This window comes from Cibotium barometz, chromosome 1 (genome assembly GCF_041138505.1).
Source record: "Cibotium barometz isolate CiBa-2024 chromosome 1, ASM4113850v1, whole genome shotgun sequence".
Classification (NCBI taxonomy): Eukaryota; Viridiplantae; Streptophyta; class Polypodiopsida; order Cyatheales; family Cibotiaceae; genus Cibotium; species Cibotium barometz.
The window spans coordinates 58,572,463-58,599,601 of record NC_141046.1 but is presented as its reverse complement, the minus strand read 5'-3'; the positions used below and the strand labels follow the sequence as shown (position 1 = coordinate 58,599,601).

General features: G+C 47.4%; 1 protein-coding gene across 2 annotated transcripts in view; it reads left to right on the top strand.

Moving 5' to 3' along the window:
* The window catches only part of LOC147642233 (calcium-transporting ATPase 8, plasma membrane-type-like), a 56,188-nt gene extending 29,584 nt beyond the window's left edge, over nucleotides 1-26,604 (top strand). The window contains exons 2-3 of one of the 2 annotated variants that reach the window (XM_086804248.1): nucleotides 23,455-24,995; nucleotides 25,092-26,604. In XM_086804248.1, coding sequence (XP_086660374.1) covers nucleotides 23,505-24,995; nucleotides 25,092-26,498 — 2,898 coding nt within the window. In that variant the 5' untranslated portion in view covers nucleotides 23,455-23,504 and the 3' untranslated portion in view covers nucleotides 26,499-26,604. Of the gene's footprint in view, nucleotides 1-23,454 lie in introns of both variants that reach the window. The other variant, XM_086804239.1, reaches the window with a different exon arrangement.
* Nucleotides 26,605-27,139: the final 535 nt, after the last annotated feature.

Sequence of the window (27,139 nt, the reverse complement as noted above, 5' to 3'; positions counted from 1 at the left end):
ACTGAAAAGCCTCAAGATATGCCTGCAACAACTGTGGGTAATCAACAAAATAGTCCTCATTTACCCACTTGGCATCAATAGGCAAATAATTCTTAAACTTCACAAGGTATCTCCTGGAAAGCTTTCCTGTAGGTAGCTTCCTCTCCTTGTGAAAAACAATTTGTTCTGGTCGGAGGATCTCCTCAAGCTCTTCAATCTCTGGTGGATCTTCTGTGATAGGCTCATCAGGATCTGGCCCCACATATTTCCGAAATAGACTCACATGAAAAGCATTGCGAATCTTCCAATGACTAGGTAAAGCAAGCGTGTAGGACACTTCATTGATCTTCTGAATCACCTTGAAGGGTCCATAATAGTGAGGAGAAAGCTTAGGATATGATCCTTCTCGTCTTGGTCTCTTTCGAAGCCTAGCCTTCTCAAATTTCAGCAAAACCCAATCACCTTCTTTGACTTGCATGTCTCTTCTATGCTTGTCAGCAGCCATTTTATGCTTATCCTGAGATCTTGCAATGGCTTTCCGCACTTGACCAAAGGCTACATCCAAGTCACGAACATATTCATCAGCTGCAAATATCTCAAGCCGAATTTGTTCTTTCTTGGGCCCTGATCTTTAGATGTGGTATTTTCAGCTTTACCACCCTTGTGGGTCTCTCGGAAGTTCTTCTTAGGTGGCTGTCCATCCTTTTGCAGATTTGGGACAGCCTTATCTTTCCCCTTTGAACCTCCTTGATCCTGCTTAATTTTGAGCACCAATTGCTCCGTAGCAAGAGCAGAAGCTGTGAGCTGTTGCAAAGTATGTTTCGGGTGCAATTCAATGCCCGAACGATAAGCTGGTTGCAATCTAGAGTGAAACTTCCTCTTTCTTTCATCCTCAGTGATTTGCATAAAGGGAGTTACTTCCAGCAACACTTTCCAGAACTTGTTAACATACTGTTGCACGCTTTCATTATCTCTTTGCTCAAGCCTGTCCCACTTTTGAGTGAGAGTTTGCTCCGCATTTGGTGGCAAAAACTGAGCATAGAATCTATCCTTAAATTCCTTCTAGGTGCAAATGGGATCCTTGGTGATCTTTTCAGTGATCCACCAATGAGCAGCGGTTCCTTTCAAAAACATGCTAGCATGGCGTACTTTAGACTTTTCAGTAAAGTCCTCATCGCTAAAAGCAATGTCAAACTGTGCCACAAATGCTAACACTTTAGGAGCATCATGTTCTCCATGAAAAACATCAAACTTAACAGATTTGTCACCTGCTTTAAATTCCTTGAGCTTTCTGGCATGAGACTCATGGTCTTCTCCTTTTCTTTTCCCCTTATCCAACGGGGCAGCCCTATCTGCATGGGCTCCATGGGCCGTCATAGAAGTTTCATGAGGCACGGTGGCATGTGCTCCACGAACTTGAAACTCAGATGCAAGTGACTTTTCTGCATATGGCAATGTCTCTCCATGAGACAACTCAGAAGGCAAAAATTTTCTAGCAGCAGACCTGTCACCCTTACCATGGGATACATGTCTTGAATGCATGTGACTTTCATGCCCTCCATGAGCACTAGCATGCATATACCTGTCAGGCTTCGTGCCTTGTGGAGAAGATGCATGACGAGAGGTGACTGTCACCTCTTCCTTTTGCATATAAGACTTCAGCCTTTGAGATGCGGGATCTCCATGCTTCAAGCGAGGTGGATTTCTGAATTTCAGCTCTCCGTCATCCCCCTCTTTGATGTCACTTTTGCGGAGGAGGTAGGCAAGTGCCAACTCCCTTGGCTTCTTGCCCACTTTCCGTGCCATAGACTCAAAAGTTACATCTACCATTGCATCAGCTTTCCTAGCTTCAATGGCACTTTGCACATGGGGATCTGCATGCAGAAATTTTAACTCTTGCTCTTGTGCCTGCAAAACTTTTCTCATATGTTCCATTTTAGCCCTCATTGCATCAGGCTCTTGTTCAAGCATAACTGTCTTTCCTGGAGACAGTTGACCCTTTGATTCACTATCATTAACCCTTTCAAGGGGCTTGTGCCTTCCTCGCAGAGCATCAGAACCACGAGAAGCACTAGATGGACCCCTCGAATTAGGCACTTCCAAAGGGTTGCCTTGGCTGTCCATTGTGTTAAGTGTGCTAGAAGCGGAGTGTCCGGTACACAGGTTCGTTTCCCCACTAGGAAGAGGGAAACAACTATGCTCTGATACCAATGAAACCGATCCGTCAAGTGGGAACAGACTCCGTTGGACACCCACACGCGTAATAGCACAACTTTAAAACCACAATTTGAAATGGACAACTTAATACAACTTCAACTTGAAATGAAATAAAATGAGATAAATGGACACCAGCATTGGGGCCGGAACGGGCCGACCCCCCCTCAATATATGATATATTTATTGGGAGTATTTAACAAATACAATGCTCCATGGGTTCCAGGAACCAGATGATGTCCATGTACATATGAATACAGTACCAAACAAATAGGCTCGAAGTAGATATTCGAAGCAAAACGACCACTTGCGTGGTCCAATCTCTACGGTCCTGTGCTTTCACTGGACTCCGCGGAGAGCGCCCAGCTGGTGTTCCAAGACCACGCACAAACAGGCGCTCTCGTACTAACGCATGGCTCTCCCGATCTCAGCACCTTTGGACCGTGGTTCTCTGATAGCTTGGACTACCCGGCACCGAACGGGTGTTGCCGTGGAAAGAATTCCTTATCAGATTTATCACAAAGTACTTTACTTAAATCTGAAAATTCACTTACTTGTGGATGACAGATAGAATTCCATTACCCGGATGTGTCCGTGTAGAAGGTGTAGCCACTTAGGAGGTGTAAAGTCCTCTTGTAGCCACCAATGGAAAAGAAGTGCAACCTCTTGCAAAGAAGGAAATGGAGCGGCCGCCTTAGGAGTGATAATGCCTCGCTGTAGGAACATAGCTACCAACAGAAGCAGCTACGCATGAAAGGTACAGCCACCTGAGTAGCTGGAGCGTGGCCTGCTGGTGGTGGAACAACTGCCCGGCTGCAGAGTGCAGCGTGTTGGAGAAGTACGCCCACAGTCTGCTGGTGATGGTCACACAGCTGGCTGCTGTAGTATGCTGCTGAAGATGGCCCACTTCTGCCTGCAAAAGAACAAGGCAGCGCAGCCTGTGGGTAAACAGCCGCCAGATAGAGAGCTCAGCCGCCTGTGAGAGGAAAAGGGGCGCCTGGCTGCTGTACACAGATGCCTGGCTGCAGCCTGGGTGGGTATGCGTAGCCTATGGAGTGGCGGCCAGTTGCTTGCAGAGAGGAGCAGCGTAGATGATTCAGCAACCGCCTGGGAGAGTATGCGCAGCCGTACAATAGAATATGGCAGCCGCCTGTCAGAAAACGGACGCAAGAGATGGATGGTAAAAATGATCGCCCTTGCTCTACGATGGAGGAAACGATCGCTGATGATGCCTTCCACGAAGGGTGATGGCTTCTTTTTATAAAAATTAGAGTGGAGTTGCACTATTGTGTTGGCTGGCTTCCCACGCTTGCATGTGGGCGGCCAGTTTTTTGGGGGTGTGGGTAGGTGACCATGCACCCACCCCCCCATACACACTTAAGTGGAGCTCCCCACCTTGGCCCCTAAGTGGGTGCCCACTTTTAAGTGAGTGTGAACAAATGACCTTATAAAACAAAGGGTTAAAATATGAAATATTAAACCAACATGTGCAATATACTTACCGCCTGTTCACATGCACCAAAACTCGTCAGAAGACAGAGCAGACTTCACGACTCATTGGCAGGCGTCCCTGCTCAGTAAGTGGCACGTCAAGCAGGCAAACACAAAAATACAAATCATGCGAAAACAGTTTCAAACATGCAAAACATGAGTGCATGTGCAAATAGTATCATGGACATATCTCCCGTTCATGGAACAAGTACAAAATATCTGTCGGCACAAAAATGGCACGACGTAAAACATAAAAACCTGGTCTTCCTATGGAGTGACAATCCCATAGGTAAGACACAGTTCCAGGCACGAGCCTCCCTATGGAGTGACACTCCCATAGGCAAGACGCGGCACAAATACTGGCTCTTCCATGGCGTGACAATCCCATGGGTCGAACACAGTCCAGGTCATACACGGGTGGCACCAGTCTGGCTCCCGTCCATACGACACCATCTTGCTAACACACGGGTGGCACCAGTCTGGCTCCCGTCCATGTCAGCAAAATACTGGCCTCTTCGCATGAGACACCGGCCTGGCCTCAAGTGAACGAGACACAAAAACTGGAGATGGACCAAATGGTCGGCCAATTGGTGACAAAGGACGTGCTATTGCATTTGATAGTCATAAGCACTCTGCGATTCAAGTAAGATACCCAGTATATGACAAGGAATTTTTGGCTATTGTTCATGCCTATCGTGCATGGAAACATTATCTCCTTGGTGCAGATTCAGTGGTGAAAACGTATCATCATTCTTTGAAATATATCTTCACGCAACCAGTTATGAATGCTAGGCAAGCGCATTGGGTCGAATTCTTTGCCAATTTTCATATGACAATTGAGTATGTTCTTGGTCTTACCAATGTGGTTGCGGATTCCCTCAGTCGTATGCCGCCAGCTTCGGTCTTGGCTATTTCTACAGTTGAAATGGATATATCTCAAAGTTTCGAGGATTGCTTTTTTTTTTTTCCCATGAAAAGATCCTTTCATTAGTTATAAAAAAGCCCAATGGACTACAAACCCTCTCCTGCTCATAAGAAGGCAGAGCAGAGACCAATCAAGGCAGCTAGGGAGACTCTCCCTAGGTGCAGAAAAGTACAAATAAACTGAGAGGCTATATCATACAATAGGAGGGGGGAAAATCCAAACAGGTGGCCTGTAGTGCCAGCGGGGGGTACCCGCGTGTAGAGTATAGAAAGGGCCGCTGCGCCAAGTGGTGTGGAAAGCCTGGCGTCGCAAGATCGCTCGATCCGAGTCGCCCTGGATGCGTAAAGGCTCCCATCCACCGTGGGGAAAGGCGTGAACCACTCCTCAGTGAGTGCCTCCTGAATGTCATCCCTCATAATCAGCCCCCCTCTGAAGTGACTCAGCCTCTCCGCCTGGATCTCCTCTGGGAGACTGCAAAAGGCCTGCCAATCTCCAAAATTGCGTGCTGGGCCTGCCGCCAATGGTCCCCAGGCTAGACGAGGCCGAGAACCCAGCATATGACCCTGCTCTGTGCGTACCGCGGGGCTCCAGATGAGCGGCCCGCTGCTCATCACAAGTGGGAGGTCTCTGAGAAAGCCCCGGTCTCAGCAACTCCCAAGCTCGCAAGATGCTCAAGGCAAATCTGTCCTCCCATCCTCTACTAAGGCCTGTCCTCCTTATCTCTATGAAGATCCACCGTATCTCTGGTGCCCAAGTGCCCCCTACTAGGGGAGCTCTAGCCTGCAGCCGCTGAAAAAGAAGCTCCTTCCAAGGCTCAGCGCCTGAAAGCAGCCCCCGAACAATAAGCTTCCCCAACAAGGCTCTACTCTGATCAGCAAGATCTATAATGCCCAAGCCCCCCTGGGCCAACGGAAGAGTAATAACTGCCCAAGCAACCTTTGCTCGGGCCGGCTGACCATCCCGCCTGACCAAAGAAAGTTCCTGATCAGCCTCTGTACCTGGCTGATGCAAGAGCTCGAGAAAATCCAGCAAGACGTGATATACCACATAGTCGCCTAAAAGCACCTGATTTGTCACCACCACTCTCCCAGCCAAGGAAAGCCGAGCTGTACTCCAATATAGAAGCTTCTTCCGAATGCTCAGAAGAAGCGGGGCGATCGCTGCTCAGGTGCCAAATCAAGTCCAATCTGGCATCCCAGATACCGCACTACTGTGCCAGGAGGAATCCATCTAAAACCCGGGTCTGGGCTCCATGCCGGAGCGGGAGCGCTACTGATCCAAAAAGCCACTGTCTTGCGCCAATTGATCAATGCTCCCGAAGCCACACCAAAAGCCTGTAGAGACTGCTCTGCCCTCTATAGATTGGCCTCCTTGCCATGCAAAAACAATCCCGTGTCATCAGCAAACTCAGAATCAAGCAAGTCCTCACCCCGGACTGGAAGCTGGAGTCCTCTCAAGCCAACCTCCTCTGCTGTCAGATACATGCTCATAGCCTGTGCAAAGAAAAGAAAAAGGAACGGAGCGAGAGGGCATCCCTGACGGATTGATCTGGTTAGCTCAAAACTCAGCCCCCGTCCTCCTGCCATCAACACCTGGCTACGAGCTGTGGAATATAGAGCCGCCACTCCTCGAATCCAGTCTGGCTCAAAACCCACGCAATCAACTCTATCGTATGCCTTCTCAAAATCAAGAAGCATAACGACCAAGTCCTCGCCGAGAAACCTAGCTCGGGCCGTCGCCTCCCAGAAGGTGAATTTGTTGTCAAGGATACTGCGCTTCTTGACAAAGCCTGTCTGGGTAGCATGAATCAAATCCCCAAGGAAGGGCTGGATCCTCAAACTCAAGGCCTTGGCTAGGACCTTGTAAACTGTTGGAAATAAGTGCACACTAGGTGTACTATTTCTCTAGTCTAGTTTCAGTTCAGTCTTTGTGTCTTGAGTCTAGTGCCATGTGGCACCTCTACATTTATCCCATAAGTGAGTCTACTCAATCTTGTACTTCTCACCTATAAATTGTAGGTGTCACATCAATGAAAGCATCAATCTTGTGTCTTGTCTACACTCATCTCAAGGTAACTCTTTGTCTTTCATTTTGTTCTTGTTTCATTTCTAGTTTTACTCTTGCTTTTATATTTCCTTTATGGTATCAGAGCAGACTGCTCTTGTCCTGTGTTGCCCACCATCTCCCTAAGCTGCGCTCAGTTGTTAGGATACGCTGCGCTCATCCCCCTAAGCTGCGCTCAGCTGTTCAGTTGCCGTCCGGCCACTTTCTTCCTGGCCGACCTGTTTTTGACGTTGCAGCCGACTGCTACAGCTGTCTATCTCTACAACAGTCTGCTCACGCCCTGATTACAGCTGTCGCCGCCGCCCCCTACAACAATCCTGAGTATATCACACAGCTCTTCACGATCTTGAGTTCGCATTTCCCCCCTTCAGGCCGCCTAACTATTCAATTCTGCCATCGCTTCTTCTTGAAAAGTCTAAGGTACTGTGCATTGTCTCTTTTTTGTTCATGCTCATATCTGCAAACTGCTGGTTCCTCATACCTCGATGGGCTGTCACATGCTATGGCCTTGACAAGTGGTGAGAGAGCCGGCTTCTAAAAACAGTTTGGATCTCTTCTTTCATTCATTTCTGCAATCTTGTAAGGGAATAGACACTGCCCTTGCATTTTAGCAAGAGGTAAGACCTTCCCACATGGCCTCTTCTACTCATTCTCTCATGTCTATCGACAAATTCAATGGGTCCAACTTTCATACTTGGCAAATCAAAATCAAGTGCCATCTTATGAAAGAAAGTCTTTGGGACGTTGTTCATCCTGCTGCTCCCGAAGATTCCGACATTGAGCAAGTTATCACTTATGCTCCCACTGCCAAGAATGACAAAGCCTATGCTATTATTTTGCTCGGTCTTGGAGATGATTACATTCATCACATTTCCGACATACAGTCTGCTTCTCGAGCATGGATCACTTTGGATACCCTTTTTGGACCCCGCTCTAAAAACTCTAAGATTGCACTTATGATCTCATTCTTTGATCTATATATGCAGGAGGGAGCTACTATAGCCTCTCATGTCAATTATTTTCGCAGTCTTATGGTTCAGCTTGCATCAGTGAAGTCCCCCATCTCCGAAGATATTGCTATTGCTGTGCTTCTCAAAAGCTTACCTGACACCTATGCTACTCTTGTCACTACCTTCAAGTATCACAATAATCCTACTCTTGAAGGTATCATCAATGCTCTCCAAGAAGAGGAAAGAACAAAACAACAAAAGGTAACTGACACTGCATTTTTAGCAAAGAAAGGAGGTTCTAAGGTAAGAAAGCCTTGCACCCATTGTGGAAAAACTAATCATATGGAGAAGGATTGCTTCAAGGCCCATCCATGCACCATTTGTGGCCATGATAATCACCGGGAGAAGGACTGCTATTCTAAAACCTCTACATCAGCCCCTGCATCTACCTCAGCCCATGTTGCTGCAGCATCTACATCAGCAGATCTTGCTGTTCATTCCTATGATGAGGGGGCTTTCTGATTACTTCATCTTTCTTGTCTACCACTTTGACCACCGATGATGTAGGTCAAGGGGTTCTATGTCTTACTCATTCTGCTTTAGGACCTCTCTCTTGTCCCTACTTGAGAGGCAGAGATTGCCCTTGAGGAGGGATGTCTTCAAGGTCCATCTGTTTGTCTACAGTCAGTTCTATAGTCAGTCTTCTGTCTATCAAGTCTTGTCTATCTGTCTATTTATCTATCAATTTGACTGTGTCTTGTCTATGATCCATCTTGTCCCTACCCTTGTGGACCCATATGAGGATATCACTTGAGGAGGGGTGTCTCAGGATCTTTTGTCTCTCAGTCTATCAGTCTTTATGTCTGTCTTCTAGTCTTGTCCATCTTGTCTTCTAGCTTGTCTCTCAATCCTTGTCTAGTCTCTCTGTCTTGGTCTTATCCTTTGTCATGTCATAGTCTTGTCTTTTGTCTTCCTCCTAGTGTCCACTTAAGGAGGGTGTTGGAAATAAGTGCACACTAGGTGTACTATTTCTCTAGTCTAGTTTCAGTTCAGTCTTTGTGTCTTGAGTCTAGTGCCATGTGGCACCTCTACATTTATCCCATAAGTGAGTCTACTCAATCTTGTACTTCTCACCTATAAATTGTAGGTGTCACATCAATGAAAGCATCAATCTTGTGTCTTGTCTACACTCATCTCAAGGTAACTCTTTGTCTTTCATTTTGTTCTTGTTTCATTTCTAGTTTTACTCTTGCTTTTATATTTCCTTTAAGCATTGAGGATCGTAATAGGCCTCCACTGTCGAATATCATCTGACACTCCCTCCCCCTTGGGGATAAGAAAGATCAAGCCCTCTGAAAAACTCTATGGCATCACCCCAGTGTCCAAAACATGCTGAAAACCCCTGCGGAGGCCTGGCCCCAAAAGGTCCCAATAGCGCATAAAAAAGGCAGGCGTCAAACCGTCCTCCCTAGGGCAACTATGACGCGGGAGGGCCCTCAAAGCCTCAACAAGCTCATCCTCTGAAAGGGGCGCACCCAAAGCTGTGCGCATACGATCTGTGACCCCCGTCTGCACATGGGTCCACACAGTCTGTCTGCAAGCATCACGTGCCTCCGTGGCTGGCTCCGCTGAAAGTAGGTCTCTGTAGAACTTAGTGGCAATAGCTCTAATCTCCTCGGGCTCAGTGGCTAACGATCCGTCCTGCCTTCTAAGCTGGCGTACTCTTGCTCGAGCATGGCGGGGTCCGGTGATCTCAAAAAACTCCCCAGTCACTCTATCACCAAGTTGAGTCCACTGAGAGGCCTGGCGATGATAGTAAAACTCGTGTCTCTGCTCTTTTGCCTCTTGAACCTCCTGACATGCCTGGCTCAGCTGGGACGCCACCCACTCACATGTGGGCTGCTGCTCCTGAAGGCGCTGGAGCGAAGCAAGGCTACGTCTCAAGCGACGTTCCCGCTCTCGTGTCTCTCCTAGCCGTGTCAAGGCTGTAGCGTGCAAAAAAGAGCTGAGCTTAATGAGCCCCTGGGCACACTGGCCTGCTGCATCCAGGTCAGAGCTCTGGCTATCCTGCCATATCCTCTCAATGTCCTCAAAAAGACTGGGGTCTGTAAGTATCCTCTCTGGGATCCTCAACTGCAAGTTGGTCTCCCGTGTCCTCTCCTCAAGAGTCAAAATAACTGGCGCATGGTCTGAGAAAGAGGTGCTAGCAAGAATGCCAACGGAGCCACCACGCTCCCCGACCTTGTCGCCCACATAGAAGCGATCAATCCGTGATAAATTAGTCCCTCCCTGCCGGCGATCTGACCGAGAAAAACTAAGACTGTCCTGAGAATGGGAGAAAGTCTCATGCTGCCATGCATCAGTGATCCGCAGTGTCATACAAAATCGCTCCCAAGCTACAAGCTCCGTGCCGTGCACTGTAACATGACTGCCTCCCACCCTATCGGCCGGGTCCTCAAGCATGTTGAAGTCTCCCCCAACACACCAATGTGCGGCCTCGGGCAATGCATCTGTAACAAGGGTCCACAACTCTGCTCTGGCACTAGTATGATTGGGCGCATAGACATTGAGCACACCAATGTGCTCATCGTGCATCCTCAGAATAACATACTGTGCTCTACCAGGCACAATGACCCCGCGATCCACAATGGCCTGCCGCCATGCATCCGCAATTACCATACATACTCCTCCCTGCCCTCCCAAGGGGCCAAAACCTGCGGACCAAAAATTGTCCCATCTACCAGGCATCACCGAATCATATCTCCGAATCCTGCTCTCACTCAAATGGTGCTCCTGCAACCGCATCATCAAAATATCAATACTACCCCCAACCAGGCATCTCTGAAGCTCCTGCCTCAAGCAACCACGATAACGTGCATATTGTGCGCCGCCAAGGCCCTGTACATTCCATGAGATGATCCTCATGGATGACCTGCTGAGGTGGAGGCTGTCTCAGCCATACGGCGGGCCTTCGCAAGCGGCTTGGATGGAGAGTAATCCCCATCCAAGCGACTACGAATCTGTCCACCCGGTGTGTTGCAAGAGTCTCGGACCAGGCGCCAGTGGCTGTGTCCCATAGCGACTGCCTCCCGCTTGGAGAGAATCCTCATGTATGCATACATAGCCAGGGTCTCGCGCCAGGTCTGCCACTATGCGAACCACCAAGTGTCGATTCTTGGAGGCATCCGCACTCCCGGTATCAAAGAAATGTGCCAACTCCCAGAGTCGGCCTACCATGTCTGTAATCTCCAAATCGCTCACATGGTGAGAAAACTCAACTGCCTGTGTCTGCAAAATACTAATAGCAAGATCGAGAGTCCACTCTCGGTCGCTAGTGCCACAAAAAGGGAAGGAGAAGGCCACCGCTGAATCAAGTGCCTCCTCCCCTCGGGCCGGAAGTATCACCACATGAACTCTGATAGGTGCTGGCTCATGGGGGCCCTCCGCTCCAAATAGGCATGTAAAGGAGTAGTCGAAAGCCTCCGAGCGCTGTCTAGTGTCGAGACTACTCAGCCGACTCCGGATAGAGGATATCCGTGAAGCACGAATCGGCATGGTAGGTCTCCTCTGCAGTACACCAGCAAGGACGGTGCTCAGTGCCCGCCGGATTGCAGGTGAGCGCCAGGGCACTGCCAGTGCCTCCCGGGGAGCTGAGGCGAGCGGAGGGGGAGGAGGGGGGGGAGAAGGGGATAGGGAAGGAGACGCTGAAAATGCGGGAGCGGGAACGGGAGGAGGTGAGGGTGGAAGCGAGGCAGGAGGGGGGGACGGGGGAGGGGGGAGGGGGGGGTGGAGGTGAAGGGGGGGGCGCTGGCATCTCCTGATCCTCAGTCTGCGCTGGGGTCTCCTCTCGGAGGGGAGCAAAGCTGTTCCTCACTGGAACCTAATGATGCTGAGGCCGTGTCTGCTGCTCCGTCGGTCTCGGGGCATGCTGCTGTGGCTGTCTCCCTCTACGGCGCCCCTGTCCAGGCTGCCAACAATCAGAGGTCTCTTTGAGGTGAGCAGGTGTCCTGGAGGCTGCCTGCCGAGCCGCATCTGTGGACGGGCCATCGGAGGTCTGCTGCTGCGGTGAAGGTCGGGGTCTCCTGCGAGGGCAGGCTTTGGCCAGGTGGCCGACCTGCCCATATAAAACACTGGTTCAGGAGCCCCGAAAACTCCACTCTCTGATCGATCCATCCCCCCCCTATCCTACGTAACGGAATGACCTTCGGAAGGGAGGAGATGTCAAGAACCGAAACTCTGACCGAAGGCAGGCCCGCTGCTCTAGCCACCACTGAAGCTGCTGTGGGGCCAGTCTCAAGCACCGAACCCACCAATGATCCTATCCTGGAGAGGAGCGGAAGGTACTCGCAGTGAAGTCTAGGAAAGCGAGCTGTGACATGGAATAGGCGCTCTCCCTGTTCGGCCGCTGCTGGGTCGAAACCATGCTGCCAATGTCTGAAGAAGGCCCGAGCGCCCCTGATGTCAAGGGGACTCATGGCTAGGACCTAGGCCACGCTCTGGGCTATCTCAAACTCAATCTAGTAATGGCCGCGGCCCAGTAAAACTGAACGTCCAGGATCTTGCCCACATCTGCAAGAAGGCGGGCCTGGAGAAGATCCCAGATCTCCCCTCTGCTGGGGCGGGTGCCAACTGTACGGCGGATGGTGGAATGTGCCTGGAGGCGTTCCACCTCTGTGGCGAGGCTCGCTTCCTCTTCTGGCGAAAGAGAAAGCCTGATGGGGGTATCCTCAGGGGCGGGCAAGGGGGCTACGAAAGAGTCCCTCTAAGGTGGGGCGGGAGGGGCCTCCATCAGAGTCTGGAGCTGAGTCGAGGGCGAAGCGGAACGGGGGGAAGCGCAGAGTGGGGAGGGAAAGACCGAAAGCGAGGGGGGGAGGGACGGATGACAGAGGGGGGGGGAGGCGAGGGGGAGTGGGTAGGGAGCAGGGCGGGAAGGGCGCAAGAGGGGGGCGGGAAGGGCGCGAGGGGGGGGGGGGGGGGGGGGCGGGGAAAGGGCGAGGGCACGCGGGCGCGAAGGGGGGCAGGAGCAGGCGGGCGCGAGAGGGAGGGGCGGATGATAGAGGGGGGGGAGGCGAGGGGGAGCGGGAGCGGAAGGGCGCGAAGGGGGGGGGGGGGGGGCGGGGAAAGGGCAAGGGCAGGCGGGTGCGAAGGGGGGGCAGGAGCAGGCGCGCGCGGGAGGGAGGGGCGGATGATAGAGGGGGGGGAGGCGAGGGGGAGCGGGAGCGGAAGGGCGCGAAGGGGGGGGGCGGGGAAAGGGCGAGGGCAGGCGGGCGTGAAGGGGGGGCAGTAGAGCAGGCGGGCGTGAAAGGGGGGCACGCGGGTAGACGAGCGCAAGGGGGGGGGGGGTAGGGGGCAAAAGGGGGGGCAGACGGGTGCGGAAGGGGGCGGGGGGCCCGACGGGTGCGAAAGGGGGGGCAAGCGGGCGCGAAAGGGGGGACAGACGGGTGCGAAAGGGGGGCGGGCACGGCGGGGGGGGGGGGGGGGGGACGACGGCGCAAGCAGGCGGGACGAAGGTGCGAGCAGGGGGGGGGGGGGGGAGGCGAGAGCTTCAGCGAGCCAACGGGAGATCTAGCCGAGAGAGAGAGAGAGAGAAGTTGGCAGTTTCGAGGATTGTTATTCAAAGGATCGTGATTTTAGAAATGCATTTCAAATTCTCAATTCTCAGAATGCAACTCCTTCCGAATTGAAGATTTATGGAACATATACATTAGTGGATGGTTTACTATATTATTAGGATCGTATTTGTGTACCTCATGATACTGATGTTCGAAGAGTCTTGGTGAAAGAACATCACGAGGTCACTTATGCTGCACACCCAAGCATCAACAAGACATATCGTCTTTTGACGGCTACATACTATTCTCAAATGAAGCAAGATGTTATTAAGTTTGTCACAGCATGTCTTTCGTGCCAACGTATGAAAGCTAGCAGACAAGTTCCAACTGGTCTTCTTCAACCACTTCCAGTTCCTAATGAACTCTGGGAAAGTATTAGTCTGGATTTTATCACTTCATTGCTACGTTCTTCTAAAGGCAATACACAGATTCTTGTGGTGGTTGACAAATTTTCTAAGATGGCACATTTCATTCCGTGCAAGAAAGCAGCCCAGGCTTCGGATATTGCAATACTGTTCATACAGTATATCTTCAAACTTCATGGGTTGCCAAAATCTATAGTTTCTGATCGAGATCCAAAGTTTACAGGACATTTTTGGACTTCGATATTCAAGTCTCTTGGTACGAATTTACTTTTTAGCTTTGCTTATCAGACAGATGGACAAACGGAACGAGTTAATCAGATTCTGGAAGAAATGCTGCGTCATTATGTTCAGTCTCAATTAGCTTCATGGGAAGAATATTTACCTTTGGTGGAATTTGCTTATAATAATTCTTATCATTTAGCTATTGGAATGACTCCTTTTCAAGCAGCTTCTGGCCATACTCTCCTTGTTCCTACCAACTATGTTCCAACTCATTCAAGAGATGCAAGATATTCTGTTATTACAGATTAAGGATAAGATGGTCAGCGTACAAGAGCAATATCAGCGCACAGCTAATAAGCATTGTCATCACATTGAATTTCAATAAGGAGACTTGGTATTATTATATGTTGCCCCTCATCGATACAAGACAGTGAAATCAGTCTTTCCAAAGCTTCGCCCAAGATATTATGGACCCTTTCGTATTATTAAGAACTCATCTCTCAATTATAAGTTGGAATTACCGCCTTCTTGTCGTACAATTCATCCAACTTTCCATATTTCTTGGCTCAAGAAGTTTGTGGACGGTGGTTTTCCAGTTTTAGATGTTTTGGATTATGTTCCAAAAATCGAAGATGAACACATACTCTTGATTCTAGAGACAATTCTTGATGTCAGACAGAAAGAAACATGACATAAGCTCACTACAAAATTTTTGGTTAAATGGAGAGATCTTGATGATTCTGACTCTACTTGGCAAAGTGATGAAGACTTACAGGAATATCCAGAACTTCTTCGGGAATTCTTTCAAAGACAACCATCTCTTCTTAGCCGGAGTCTTATTTTAAGTGGGAGGGAATGTCACGATTGTGACTAACTCTCTTAATCTCTCTCTAATTACTCCTTAATCTCTCATTAACTGGAAAGACACCTGTGAAGGGTCGCACCCTTGCACATGGGTCACTATCAAAGGACATGTCTATTCATTGAAAGACACCCCTAAGTCCAAAGGACATAACCATTGATTCAAGAGCCACATCCCTTCCCAGGGATGTGCCTCTTCAGTTGTACCCTTTCGGCCTCTATTTAAGAAAGGTCCCCATCTCAATGCAATCACTCAGTCTTTTCCTGCAGCATTTGTCTTATGTTCATTAATTAAGTCTTAATCAAGCTATAAAAGCTTTACACTGCCTTCAATGAGATAATGGTTATAAGAGCCATGCCGGAGAGGTTGTCTGAGGTTTGATCCATTGGATTCCCAAGGAGGGTGGTGATAGAGTAGATTGGGGCTTTCTGGAGGTGACGATGTGCAGGATGGGTTTTCCCATCGCATTTTCTCTCAGATTTCTGGAAGCAGCTATGGGATAGTTTTCGGCTGTGGAAAATCACTCTCTTCATGTGGCAACTGGCACATCGGAGCTTAGCAATTGGCACTTGGTTGGCTAGTGGGGGTAGACAACATTATGTCAAAGGTGTGGTCGTCCCTAGGAGTCTTAGCGTCATTGTCTTTGGGATTGCTCGAAGGTGCAGCAGGTTTGGCAGTGGATTGTACGCATTTTCACTATGGATCGGGCCCTCCGCCCGTATTGTTACGTGGGGCACAGTTGCTTGGGCCATTGAGGCCGCAATCATCATGCCATATGAGGAAGAAGGTGGGGGACTAGCCCTTCAGGTCTCTCACCTTAGTATTTTTATAGTGCCAGTTCCAGCTCCTCCTATAGGTCGCTCAATGCTAGGTTCTAGCCAGAGATGGGAGATTTGCAACAGTATAGCTGCATGGCATATATGGAGAGCTTGATGCAGCGAAGCCATTGAGGGCACCCTCACCCAACTAACAGAGTCTATATGGAGCATCTGGCTCGATATCATTCATACTCTCCGTGGTCAGTGGGGGCAGCTTTAGGGTGGCTCAGACCGCATGTGGAAGCGCCGGGAGGCCTTCTTGAGGACCTGGCAGCACGGTCTCTTTCTTACATATAGTGGTGGCGAGCCCACTTGGCATTATAGACCACTTGTGTGGTTGTTTCCCCCTCCCCATTGTATGAGATACCCTTCTCCTCCTAGAGTGGCCAGTCGGAGGAGAAGAGCATCCTCCCCTTTTGTACATCTTGACTCTCGTTTCCCATTTGAGGATGAGTTTGTACTTGGTCATTTTGGTTGTTTTTCTCAGTTACTAATAGAAGGATCTTTTTCTCGAGAAAAAAAGAAAAGAAAAGAAGAGTGAGTAGTATACACTATCTTGGGCATATTGTGTCCAAGGATGGAATACAAATGAATCCCATTGAGAGAGCAGTGCTATAACTATTTGGTCATCCATGCTCTTTTCACATAATAAAACTCATGCTCGGACACATGGACAAGATGATGAACACATGGAAGCAGGGTTCCTAAAGCTGGAATGGGAAAAAGCACTTGTCTGGGTCAAAAAGCAAGAAAAAGAAAAAAGTCAAACTTTGTTGACCAAAAAGCTAAGGACACCGTTTGGAAAGAGCTCGTTGAACTGAGTCAAAAAGCTATAAAAAGCAGCTCCAGGGCCAAAAAGCAAGGCCCTGAAGTTAAAACCAAGAAGTTTGCTTATTATTAAAATAAAAGCAAAAGCCAAGTGGTAAAAACAAAAGCAAAGCATGGTAAAAGCAAGCCTCCCCTCAAGTATTTAAAGAACCAAGCACTCTCTTGGTGGAGCATTGAAGAATTCTTGGAGAACTCCTTGGGAAAAACAAGAACACCATCAACCTTCTTGTGTGTTACTTCCATAGCCATCTTGGAAGACTACCACCGGCGCTCAGCCCAACAACCCTCCCTTCAGCCGGGGCGTTTTGTCATCGCCCAGAGCCACCTCTGTCACCGCCACACAGAATCGCCCGCTGCTGCTTGCCGCCGGCGCCGCCACCGCCCAGAGCCACCTCCGCCACCTGCCGCCGGCGTCGCCGCCACACAGAACCGCCTGCCGCCGGTGTTGCTGCTGCGCCTACCGCTGGCGTCGCCGTCACACAGAACCGCCCACCGCTGGCGTCGTTGCCGCCACCTGCCACCACTCCAAACCCAGTTTTTTGCCACTTGCCGCCAGCACCTCTGCCGCTCCAGAGCCGGGGTTTTTACCTCCTGTTTGCTGGATTTTTTGTCATCTTTTGGTTGCCCGTTTACTCCTTCACCAACCAACTATTGGCTAGCACTTCCATTCAGCCACCTTCTTTGGGAGGGAAGTTGCTTCCATTTGAAGAACCGCCACCTCCTTCTTTATAAGTGAAAAGATTGGATTGGGAAGCAAGAGCTTTTTGTGGATACTTGAGAACATCAGTTGGATTCTTTGGATATCGGTACTAGCCCGGTGTAAGCCTCTTGTGGGTCATCCTCGTGGTGAGTCTTTCTTTCTCTCTCCCTTCTCTTTCTCTATCTTTCGTATACGTGGTTGCATCTGTCACTGCAGGCTCCGTTGGGCTTATAGTGGTAATAGAGCAGGATTTCTCTTGAAGAAATCTTTTCTGGGGTGACACAACCATGTTGAGAGTTGAGGGAGACCAAGGGCCTCAAGAAGGGAATAACTTTGAAGACAAACCAGGACATCCAGAAGAGATCCAAGGCCGCCAGTCTATCTCTCATGAGACCGCAGTCGTGACATCAGCTAAATATCGAGATTTTCAAAAGTTCAAAAGGTATCTTCAAGATGAAGAGTTCCTAGCTTGGAGAGCCAAGAAGGAACAGGACTACAGAAGGGCCCAGATGTTCGAAGATTTCATCAAAGACCATACCACCGAAGCCGAAGGTGTGGAAGCCGCTAAAGCATACTTATGAGGTAAAGGGGTTTCCTTTAGAGAAGAATCCAGAGGCACCCGATCTATAACTTATGGAGGACAGAGAGAAGCTTCCCCCAGACCCGTTCTCTCAGATATAGCTTCTTCCGATCAAGCAAAAGAGAAGAAGGCAAAGGAGCCTTCAACCGATAAAGCGGACTTCAAACCAGGAGAGAAAAGCGTGAAGTTTGATACCTTCTAAGGAACTTTTTGTTGAACATGGTTTTGAAATCAGCCCATGAGGTAGGCTCGGTCCCTTCTTGGACCACCTTTAGCCACCAATTCAAGGCGGCATCTTTCAAGTGCATACGAATCCTACGTAGTTTGGACTTTTCGGAGAAGTCCTCTCCTCAAAAGGCAGCATCAAACTGTTTGATGAAGGATAGAGCTTTCTGAGTGTCTCCCGCTACCTTTGAAGTAGATGTACAGAAGGAATGGGACGAGGTAAAGCAAAAAGCGGTAGAAAGTGTGGCAACATATCTTAATAACTTTTCAGCCGTCTCATTGAAGTTTACCTCATATACTCCTATCCCACCATTGATGGAAATGCGAAAGTTTGTCAATGGATTGCAACCAAAGCTTTATCAAACAGTCTATATGTTGGGACCTACAACTTTGGAAGAAGCCCAAGATAAAGCTTTGCAAGCCGAAGCTCTACATATGCCTTGGATGGTGTATAAGTCAAAGAATCAAAATGGAGACTCATCTCAAAGGAAGAAGTTTAGAGACCGATCCCCATCAAGAACTGAGTCACAAGAAAAGAACAATAGGAGTGAGGACAAACCTCCACCCTTTCGAAGAAGATTGTCTCTTAAGCAACTCAAAGAATATACCAAAGAAGGGAAGTGTTTCCAATGTGGAAAGAAGGGACACTTGGCTGCAAATTGTCCCAACTTGACGGATCAAGAAGCTTAAGAGACTAGAAGATCATCAGATTGACATCCTGCCATGAAGTTTTTGGAGCAGCTTTGTATCATGAAGGCTATGTAATAGATTATGACAGTTTTAGATGAGGATCTCTAGAACTATAATGGAACATATTTTTGTGACTTTGTGTTATCAAGAAAGATTTAAGAGGGAGGGATTGTATCTCTAAGCCCTCTTCATTGTATATATAGAACTGGAATTGATCATTATTTTGCTTATAATGGTTATTTGGACATGCTCTAGTTTGGGTGGCAACGATACCAGAAAGCCCAAGGAGCAAGATTTGTATATGGGAGGCAACGATGCTAGATATATTGGATTTCGCAGTCAGGTGGTCATTGCGACCAGATGGCCCAGATGACTGTATTGGATTTCAAAGTCGGGCAGTCAATGCGACCAGATGGCCTAGATGACTATTGATGAACTCTCGGGCGGTCCCAGTGACCAGATGGCCTTGAGGAAAAGTCTGAGCGGTCCTAGTGACCAGATGGCTTAGCACGGTTTCGATGAAACCAGATAGGACAATCCATGAACAGGAGGATCAATATTTGTGCATTACATACTGATGTATGTCTGAATTTCTTTGACTTTATGTGCTGTTTTTGATGCGTGGACAATGCTTGGATTTATGGCATGTGATAGTCCACTGGGCTCCAGACTACCTGGCCAGTACCTGGAATACCCAGTAGACATGAATGATGCATATTTGTTTGTTGACTAGCTTGTGTCTAGTTTTTGCAGAAGTTTTTGCAGAAGGTGAGTATACATTTATTTTCTAACCCCTGCTTTAGGCTATGAAGATCATGTACCATCAAGAACAAGGACATCGATCAAAGAAAGACATAAAGATGTTGCCAGAAGAGCAGAAGGCACCATATATATGAGGAGAGACCAGATGCACAAAAGCACCAGATGGGGCTAGTACCATAGGACAACTGTGATATAAGAGGGAGGGAATGTAACTATTTGGTCCTCCATGCTCTTTTCACATAATAAAACTCATGCCCGGACACATGGACAGGATGATGAACACATGGAAGCAAGGTTCCTAAAGTTGGAATGGGAAAAAGCACTTGTCTGGGTCAAAAAGCAAGAAAAAGCAAAAGTCAAACTTTGTTGACCAAAAAGCTGAGGACACCACGCCGACACCGCCTGGAGCCACCTCCGTCGTTGGCGCCGCCACCGCCCAGAGCCACGCCTGCCGCCGGTGTCACCACCACACAGAACCGCCCGCCACTGCCCAGAGCCACCTCCGCCGCCGGCATCGCTGCCACACAGAACCGCCCACCGCCGCCACTCCAGAACCCATTTTTCGCCACTTGCCGCCGGCACCTCCGCCGCTCCAAAGCCGAGGCTTTTACCTCTTGTTTGCTGGATTTTCTGTCATCTTTTGGTTGCCCGTTTACTCCTTCACCACCAACTATTGGCTACACTTCCATTCAGCCACCTTCTTTGGGAGGGAAGTTGCTTCGATTTAAAGAACCACCACCTCCTTCTGTATTAGTGAAAAGATTGGATTGGGAAGCAAGAGCTTTTTGTGGACAATTTTTGACTGCAAAAGATCACTCTCTTTGTGTGGCAATTGGCACATCGGAGCCTAATGTTGACACTTCACTAGCCATAGGAGGTAGGCCAACCATATGTTCGAGGTGTGGCCATCCCCAAGAGTCCCAATGTCATTGTCTTTGGGATTGCCTGAAGGCTCAGCAGGTTTGGCAACAGATTCACTGCATCCTTACTATGGACCGGGCCCCCTCTCGTACAGTTATGTGGGGCATAGTTGCTTGGGCCACTAAGGCCGTGTGGTTGTTTCTCTCTCCCCCCAATGAGATATCCTTCTCCTCCTAGAGCGGCCAGTTGGAGGAGCTAAGTTTGTACTTAACCATTATGGTTGTTTTGCTTGGTAACTAATAGAAGGATAGAGTAGCAGTAGCAAGAATGGCTCCTCCAATGATGGTCGACTCAACACTTACCACCAACTTGCATGGCAACTTTGCAAAGTGGTGGGCAGCCCCAAACACTTGGCATGCTGCCCACCCACTTGGCCGTGTCCACATTTCACTCATGAGGGGTGCCCACGTATAAGGTGTCCGTCCTTTTTATAATGTGCCTACTCACTACACCTTAGAAATAACCATAATAATAACTCAGTTGAGTTAAAAAGAACTTAGGTTTACACTCACCACTTGCAAAACCCATGTGAAACCACTTCGTCACAAATAAGGTCACCCTTGGAATTTCCCAGTGTCTATCAGGGCCGTGATGCAAGAGCGAACCCTAACCCTGTTAAAAAATACAAGATTCACACCATTTCTAAGGTTTCCAAAGCCTTGAAAATGCACCGTCTGTTTGGTGGAAAGCTATCCCTACATCAAAGGAGGAATTGCAGGTAGCCGTTTTCTCAGGAGAATTCTACAAAGATGACTTAGCGATTTAGCTAATAGAAAGCTGCAAAATTTTTGGTGACATCTACATGATTATATTGGTGGCAAGATTACGGAGATGAAGCTACAATCATGACTCGTCTATCTACCATCAGCGACGAGCTACCTGGATCATTTTAAAAGTTTGTCTTGTATGCAGTTGTTGATAGTGAACTGAAGTGAACAAGACATTGAGCAAAAACTGCTTGTTGAGTGTGTAGCCTAAGCGTGACACTCACAACACTATACTGAAGTCTGATTGTAATATCTGAGCTGATTGAGCTCCTTAGGACTAAGATATGGTTTTGGGGACTAGCCTATGCATAGATTAGAGTCAGAATTTATTATTCTTGTATCTCATCTGATTCAGTAATATAAACAGTGCTAATTCAATTGCAAACTTGTTTATTCAATCTAATTGTTGGTCGTTGTGTCACATTTCCCTCACAATTTTGAAATGGTATCAGAGCCTAGTTTACTGCCATTGTATAGAGTCTGTCTAGATGCCACCTAGCCTCTAAGATCAAGCACACCAGCATCTACATCAGCTTCAGTCACATGCTACCTCAGATCTACAGCCATTCTGCTCCGCGTCAGCATTGCACAATTGCTAAGTCAGTCTTTTGCATTATGGTATTCGGCATTCTGCACTTGGGTTGCAGATTCAGCATGAGCCACTTTTGCCTGCAGACTCAGATCTGCAGAATCTGCATCAGCTTCCGAACTATGGAATCAATTGTCTAAACAAAGGTTTAGAGATGTTGCTGATCTTGAGGGAAGGTGTGAAAAGATACAAGATTCACACCATTTCTAAGGTTCCCAAAGCCTTGAAAATGTGCTGCCTGTTTGGTGGAAAGCGATTCCTACCATCAAAGGAGGAATTGCAGGTCGCTGTTGTCTCAAGAGATAATTCTGCAAAGTTGACCTAACCGCCACGATTTAGCTAACAAGAAGTTGCAGAATTTTTGGTCACATCTACCTGATTACATCGGCGGCAAGATTACAGAGATGATGCTGCAATCACAACTCGTCTATCTACCATCAGAGATGAGCTACCTGGATCATTACAAAAGTCTTTCTTGTATGCAGCTACTGATAGTGAACTGAAGTGAACAAGACAGTGAGCAGAAGCTACCTGCTAAGTGTGGCGCCTAAGCCTAACACTTAGAGGAGTGTATTGATTGTAATATTTGAGTTGATTGGGCTCTTTAGTACTAGGATAGGGTTTTGGAGATTAGCCCATCCACAAATTAGAGTTAGAATTTATTATTCTTGTATCTCATCTGATTAGTAATATAAACAGTGCTGATTCAGTTTCAAACTTGTTCGTTCAATTTGATTGCTGGTCATTGTGTTGCATTCCTCTTGTTCTCACAATTTTGACGAACCCTAGCATGGAGTCTGCAAGCTCATGCACGTTATGGGGTCTTGAAGACTCCTGTCAAATGGGATCAATAGCTGCAAATTCACCTGTGGCTGCTGCCATTTTTTGTTTCGGATCAAAAAATAAACTAGGAAAAAAGAGTAAACTAGGGATGGCTAGGAAAGATGTGATGAGATGAAAATGATGTGATTGGATGAGAATGGGAATACATATGAAATGGATGTGACCATTTTTCAATGTCTCTAGATTACTTTTTTACCTGAGTTTACTTCTTTTCCCTAGTTTACCTAGAAGTTGGGCCCAAAAATTTTATGAGTCCGACGTCTCAAAAACCAAAAGGTTTACTTTTGGTAGACGAAGCTTGGGATCGCTGGGACCACTAGCTTGAAGAGCTAAGCTCTAACCAATACACTATTACCACCACATTGTCAGTCCTCTTTTTTTATTTTAACACATCCTAGTTTAAATCCCAAGCCCGGAGTTTACTTCCCTAGTTTACCCTCTCTTCCCTAGTTTTCCCAAGTTTACCCTCTCCTCCCTAGTTTTCTTCCTGGGTTTACCCTCTCCCTAGTTTACTGTCGCCCCCTAGTTTACTCGCACGCGCAAGGCTTGGTTTACTCGACATGTCGGAAAATTATGGTGGCCAACCGTCATCCCTAGTTTACTACTTTTGTCGATCCAACACGGCAAAAAATGGCAGCTGCTGGCCATCGTCCCTAGTTTACTATTTCTCCCTAGTTTATTTTTTGATCCGGCGTGCCAAAAATGGCAGCGGATTGCACGTGGTTTTAGTGCCATTGATCTTATCTGGCTGGGTTCTTAAAGATCCCATGCCATATAGTGCTGGGTTTCACATGCGTGAATCATTTCCCATTCATCGAGCAGACAGACTATGAATGCATAAACAAAGGGTCAAGTACAATCTCCCATCTTTCCAAGCTCATACCAAGTAATGTCCAAGCAAGGGGTCAAGTTGGTGACACTCTTCTCAAACGTGTTTTCATTGGATTTCTTTTAAGTAATGTGGAATCTTCAAGCTTGAGTTTATTATGGTCTTTTGAAGATATTTAGGTGGTTAACAAGTTACCTTAATCCACGTACTTGCAACAGAGATTTACTGTGAACAAGCCACTTAGAAGTGCAGACATCATCAGGTGAGCATGAATAACCAGTTCCTGTCACCCCTCTTCTATGATGATCGCCAAGGTGAAAAAGAAGAAATCAGTACCATTGGTAACATCCAACGGTTGCGGAATGTTATTCAGGTTCTCAATGCTACTTATAGATTCCAAATCGTAGGAGCAGGGCTCCCAGGTGATTTGCAAGTTGAACCCGAGAAGCTGTTACATTCAGTGCACCATACCACTAATGCCATCCAACGGTGGCGGAATGCTTCTTGTGTTGTAAATGCTACTCTCAGATTTCAACTTTTACAAACGAGGCAGCCTGATGATCTCCAAGTGGATCCCAAGCACCTGGTGCAGTTGGTGCGAGAACATAGTTTGGAATCTTTGTATTGTCTTGGTGGTGTGAAAGGAGTTGCTCTCTTGCTCAAAAGCGACCTGCAGAAAGGTTTAGATGGAGACGCTGAGCAACTGGAAAGGCATCGATGCCTTTTTGGAACGAACACTTACCAGGAGGCTCACAAAGGCTTCTTTTTCATTCCTTTTCAGGCCTGCAAGAATCTTATGCTTTTCATTTTGATGCTTTGTGCACTGCTTGCCATGGGTTTGGGTATTAAAAGTGATGGGGATGATGAAGTAGGCTTTGGTTTTTATATGACTATTCTTATTCTGGTCACTGTTATCACAAACTACCGACAAGCTCTACAGTTTTCATCTTTGAATCAGAGGAACAATAACATTCAAGTTCAGGTGATCAGAGGAGGCAAGAGGGAGGAGGTATGCGCTGCTCAGCTTGTCGTAGGTGACATTGTGTGCCTGAGGATTGGGGATGAAGTGCCTGCAGATGGCTTGTTTGTCAATGGCCATGATTTGACTGTGACGGGAGAAGATGCAATCGTTCGACGGGTAGATGATCAATTGCCCTTTTTATTGTCGGGTTCAAAGGTGAAAAGTGGCCGTGGTTCAATGATTGTAACTAAAGTCGGAATGACGGCACAATGCGGTAGAGGAACACCAGTGGCTGCAGAAGAAACAAACCAAATGTCTCCATTGCAAGTGCACTTGGAGGGTGTGGCAGCTGCGGCAGGCACAGTCGGACTGTGTGTAGCAGTTTTGGTTTTTGTAATCTCATTCATTGGGAGTACAAACAGCTTGAAGCAGTTTAAGGCTCGTCAATCCAAAGTAAATGATGCAGTTGGAACTTTAGTCGGGGCGATGCCTGTGGGTCTTCCACTGATTGTTAGCTTGAAGCTTGCCTATGCAATGAAAAAAATGGCTGAGAAGGCTTGTTTGAGACGACCATCTGCTTGTGAAACCATGGGCTGTGTCACCGTTATTTGCAGTGACAAAACAGGTACACTCACACTAAACCAGATGACTGTAATTCAGGTCTATGCTGCAGGTGAGTACATTGAATTTCAAGAGTTAGAGAGAAGATTGCAGAAAGATTTTCACAACTTGCTTCTTGAGGGGATCGCCCAAAACACTGATGGTAATGTATCATCAGGTGTCGAAGAGCCAATTAAGGTATTGGGCTCTGCCATTGAAAAGGCGGTTTTGTTATGGGGATTAAATATTGGCATGAACTTTGATAATCTAAGGTCTTTATCCACTATCCTACAGGTTCGAACAGTTGAATCAAGGATGGGGGTGGCTGTAAAAGTTGCAGAAAGCGGAAAGGTGCATGCCCATTGGAAAGGATCTGCAGAACAAATACTGCATCAGAGTGACACGATGTGCGCAGATGGTTCTATTCATCCCATTACTCCAGCTGAGAGAGAGCGTATGATGAATGTCATTGAGGGGATGTCTTCACAGATGTTGCAGTGCATAGCATTTGGTTATCGGGAGGTGGATGCTGCAGAGGTGCCCACAGGAGAGCAATTGAAAGATTGGAGGCTTCCTGATTCTCATCTAACTTTGATTGCAATTGTAGGAATCAAAGATCCTTGCAAACCTGGAATTCGCGACTCTGTTCAACAATATCAAGCGGCAGGCATAAAGGTTTATTTGGTAACTGAGGACAGTCTTTCCGCAGCAAAAGCAATAGCTACGGATTGTGGTATCCTCCAAGCAGGCAATGCTGTTGAAGGAGCCACATTCCGGAATTATGCTCCTGATATCAGAAAGCAGGAACTCCGGAATATAGAGGTCCTGGCATCCTCTACACCAGATGATATGTTACTGATGGTACGCACCCTAAAAAGTCTTGATGAGACGGTTGCTGTGATAGGCCATGATGCCCTTGCATTTGCAGAGGCTGATGTTGGCCTGGCTATGGACAATCAGGTCACTCTAACTGCCATGGAGAGCTCTGATGTGCTCATATTGGATAACAGTTTTGCATCTGTAATGGAGGTGGTGAAATGGGGCCGCTGTGTGCATGGTACCGTCCACAGGTTCATTCAATTTCACCTCACAGCCAACACAGCAGCTCTTATCATTAATATTTTTACTGTTGTTATATCTGCAGAAGTACCATTGAGTGCAATACAGGTGTTATGGGTCAACCTCTTTATTGATACATTTGGAGCACTTGCTCTTGCCATTGAGCCTCCCTTTGGTGAGCTGGTGCAAGAAGGGCCTATCAAAAGATCAGAGCCTTTGATTTCAAAGGCGATGTGGAGGAACATACTCGTGCAGGCTTTGTATCAGGCAGGAGTGCTGCTGTTGCTGCAGTTCCGAGGCATGGACATATTGAGATTGAAGGGTGCAGATGCAGGCCACATCAAGAATACAGTTATGTTCAACACATTTTTCCTATGTCAATTGTGTAATTTGGTCAATGCAAGGAAGGTTCAAGAGAAGAATGTATTTCAGGGGCTTTTCAAGGACTGGCCATTTCTTGGAATTCTTGCCAGTGCCTTTATAATCCATGTAATCATGGTGGAGCTTCTAACTAAATTCATCTCAACAGTCAAGCTGGATTACCAGTATTGGATGCTAAGCGTCTTACTGGGCTTAATTAGTTGGCCAATTGCCATTTTTATGAAGTCTATTCCTGTTCCTGATGTTGAGGGGCGCAGGTAGTCATGCTGTGGGAAGGCCATCCATGATCCTGTGCTTCAGTAGGATAGGAACTCTGCTCCGTGTGTTATATTTACACCATTTGCATTAATAAATTTTTAAAACGCAATTCTTACTCTCAATTTGAAATTACTTTGAAAGGCATCTCAGTGTTACACGTGACTGTTGGTGGTTTTTGTAGTAAAGCTATGCATGCGTATGTGTGCTCGCACCTGTGGATGCAAGGTATGGCTAATCATCTTAATACAAATTTAAGGTTGGACATCACAAAATACATAAAACCTAATAAGCATGTCTATATATATATATATATATACATATATATATGTATATATATATATATAAATTTATTGAACCTAGGACCTCTTGGTCTAGGGAAACACCTTCACCACTTGAGCTATCACCTCATTGGCAAGCATGTCTATATTTGAGTTTTACTAAACACCAAGCAACCTATTTCAAAACTTGGCAACAAAGCTCAAAAAATTGGAATTAACTTGACAAACTTTTGAAATAGATCACGTCAATCGCTAGATTTGCACATCATCAAAACACAATATTCACATGTTAACCATAGAAATTTGAAATATTCACATGATCCACACTCAATGGGCTCCAAAAAATGTAAAGCTCAACAATATCTG